A 3,454-nucleotide genomic window follows, 5' to 3' on the forward strand; every position below is an offset into this window, starting at 1 on the left:
TATTTAATAAAAATATTTAATGCTGCCAAAAAGTATAAAAATACATTAGGAATGGCAGTACAATACAAAGTAGTCTCTTCTAATTTATTTCCTTTACATCTTTCTACATTTCATACATGTTAAAAAACAACACATCAAATGAAAGGGTTTGCGAGTCTTCTGCTGGTGGTGTTCTTCATCCCCTGGATGTAAAGCTTACTTTGTAAACAGACAACTGGTGAGGCAATCTACAGGGTTAGCACGCCTCACTTTAGTTCCGGAGTGGGCTTCAGGTCTTGCTTTGCACATCAAAGGTTCAAAATTTATAGCTGCAGAATAGTCTCAAGTCATGAATATTTAGGTGTCTGTCAATCTTGGCCTAAAACATAAAATAAGAAGTCATCTATTCAATTCCTATTCACCACACACGGAGATGTACACAGATGCAAACACGAAAGGACTAACACGGATCTGAGAAGTCAACCAAAACCCAATTCGACATGTCACATCCAGTCACACAAGCGCTTCCCCAAAGGGCGGGTTTCCGGGGAGAAGTGGTGCTGTGAGACAGACCTCTTCAATAATCACTGAATCTTTCAGGCCATCCTGTTCTACTCAAGAAATGACCTCGACATAATTTACCAAGAGACAGACAGTTTAAAAACTAATGCAGTCACAAGAATAGAGCAGGATTGTACTCTGTGTGTTAGACTTCCCCACAGCCTGATGTCAATGCAAAAGTCCAATCCCGTTTGGACAACCACTGTCAGACTGCTGGAAAATTCAAAGTCTGGACATAAAGTGGGCTTGCACACTTAAATTGCTATTTTCAGCCTTTGTATTTTCTCCTGAAGGATAACACTAATGATTATAACTACTAAAGTAAGTAAAACAGTTCAGTGCATTTTAATGCCAAAAGTAAAATGAAAAAAAAAAGAGAGAAGGCATTTAAACAAAGAAACGGGGGGGGGGGGGGGGGACAGTTAAAAGCAGTAGTTTTTTGCTATTTCACAATTATTTATCAGTAAGCAAACCCTTTGGGAGGTTAAAGTTATTTCCATTTATTGCACCGACTCTCTTACCCCACCTCCTTCTCTTTCACACACACAGGCTACCAAAGGAAATGCTTGCTACTTTTGTGTCAGCATGCATAAATAGGAAATAAAACAGCTCTCCAGCATTTAGGGTCTCCCTCCCCAATCACGAGAATGAAGATTCTTCTTGCCTACTGGCTTGTTCCTCAACAGGCGGCAGCTCCTGCGGTGGTCTGTCTTCTTTCCTTTCCCAACACTGATTACTCAGCGCTGACATTAAGAAACCATCCTCTTTAGATGTCATGGGCCACAGAAAAACCATGACGCTTAAGACTCTAGACCCTGCGGTTGGTTCTGACTGCAGCCAAATGTGGGATTAATGGCGTGTGTGTGTGTGTGTGTGTGTGTGTGTGTGTGTGTGTGTGTGTGTGTGTGAGTGAAGCCATGCTTTGGCACCGAAAACGTCTAGTACTCCATTGCCGCAAAGTATTTTAAACGGGATTCCCCACTCCCACTTAATAAATCAAATTTGTTTAGATTTTCAGTTAAGAATAGGCTGTCTATCTTTTCCCCACTTAAATGGCTGGTTTAAATAAATACTTGAAGTAAAGAACAGTGGTGTGACATAATGAGAAAATTCCCAGTATTGCAGTTTGCATCTCAGATTTATCTGCACTAAGCAGGGTGGTCGTGTGTCATTTTCCTCCGACTTAAGGATGGTACTATCTAAAGTGTCATGCAGCCTTGATTTAGATTAAGTATCTAAAGTATAAGCTGCTGGCAAAGCAGCAGATGTTCAACACATACACAGTTGCTCTTTCCTAGGGTTGGTTTAACATACATTTACCAAGAATAATAAATTTGCCACTTAATAATAGACAAGTTGTGGTTTTTAAAACTCATTTCTTCCTAGCAAATAGTATTTAGAGGTAACAAAGTTAAGAGGAAATCGTAGGGAATGACTTTATTTATAAGATTATAAAAACAAGTAGGATTTTTAGGAAATTCTATTATTTACTTGAACAGATCTTTACTACTTTATTTCTAGAAAGGCAAGAATAAAATAGGTCTACACAAATCAAGTGGAATGAGCTGTGTGGGTGTTCTGGGTATCAGCTGTCTCCATGCTGCTGCTGTAAACGCTGGAATGTTCTTCCCTGGTCCATGGCAAAGGGAAAGCCATACTGCATTAAAAGTTGTTTTGCGGCCGGGTAATGGTGGCACACACCTTTAATCCCAGCACCCGGGAATCAGAAGTAGGTGGATCTCTGTGAGTTCGAGGCCAGACTGGACTACAGAGCAAGTTCCAGGACAAGCTCCAAAGCTACAACAGAGAAACCTGTCTCGAAAAACCAAAAACCAAAAAGTTGTTTTGCTGAGACATTTACACTAGCATTCTGAGAGCATCCAAGTCTAACCATGGTAAGCCAAGCATGCTTTAGAAAAACTTACCCAGGCTTCCTCTCCTGAACTTCCCAAACTCAAAGACTTTTTAAAATAGTCATTTAAAATATCAACAGCATCATGGGTCTGAAAAATCTATGCCTAATGAGTGACTACAAAGAATAAGTCGATGCTTCTCAAAAGTGGTCTCTGTAAAGAAAAAGAAAACAAAAAAATTCCCATGCAGTTCTCCTTGCGGCAGCCCCAAACAAAGCAGGTAAGGTGAAAGCAGAGCGCATCCGAGCAGACCCTAGGAGATGGCCTCACATTCCCTGCTCAAACCCACTGTGAACGTTACAACCAAGCAGAGCTCCCAAGTCAGAACGCTCTCTAGACAGGCCACCCACAGACGTCAGAGCTCTTTATGTGAGCCTTCACGAAGCCCATCAGGCAGATCAAGGTTTCCATTGAAGCACTGGTACACTGGCAAGCAGTGACAGCAGGGGGAAAAACCAACTTACAAAGGACAGTGGGTCGTCCCTGTATCCCTGTGGCGTTTGTACCGAATGCCTTGAAGCTGTCCCAGGGCCAAGGAAGGAACACAATGGCTCTGTACCAGTCCTTAGACTGGAGACGGACTCCCAGGCAGAGCAGGGATGGAGGAGGACACAACCTGAGCTTCTCCATCCATACTCAGTGGGACAGTTACAGAGCTGCAATCCCAGGTGTGAATGCTAGACTGCAGACACTGTCTGATAAAGACAGACGACCAGCGGTGGTGGCTCACGCCTTTAACCCCTAGTACTTGGGAAGTAGGGCAGCCAATCTTTCTAAGTTCAAAGCCAGTCTGGTCTACAAAGTGAGTTCCAAGACAGCCAGGGTTGTTACACAGAGAAACTCCGTCTTGAAAAATCAAAAGCCAAAAACAAACAAAGAAAAAAACAAACTGAAAACCAGCATGGAGAAGAAATGGTATCTGACCCAAACAAGTGATTTCAAGGAAAAAAAAAAAAGAAATGAACAGGTCTCCTGTGGAATAAGACATGCCAATAGCCAAG

The 3,454-nt window shown here is 42.2% G+C and overlaps 1 protein-coding gene across 4 annotated transcripts in view; it reads right to left on the reverse strand.

Annotated features, from left to right (window-relative positions):
- Ptpn2 (protein tyrosine phosphatase, non-receptor type 2) overlaps positions 1-3,454 on the reverse strand; it is a 71,687-nt gene continuing 68,233 nt past the window's right edge. For 2 of the 4 annotated variants that reach the window (XM_026783553.1, XM_005356230.2), the window contains exon 10: positions 1-358. In XM_026783553.1, coding sequence (XP_026639354.1) covers positions 337-358 — 22 coding nt within the window. In that variant the 3' untranslated portion in view covers positions 1-336. Of the gene's footprint in view, positions 361-2,465; positions 2,607-3,454 lie in introns of all 4 variants that reach the window. The other 2 variants (XM_026783552.1, XM_013349617.2) reach the window with 2 other exon arrangements.

This window comes from Microtus ochrogaster, chromosome 18 (assembly GCF_000317375.1).
Source record: "Microtus ochrogaster isolate Prairie Vole_2 chromosome 18, MicOch1.0, whole genome shotgun sequence".
NCBI lineage: Eukaryota > Metazoa > Chordata > Mammalia > Rodentia > Cricetidae > Microtus > Microtus ochrogaster.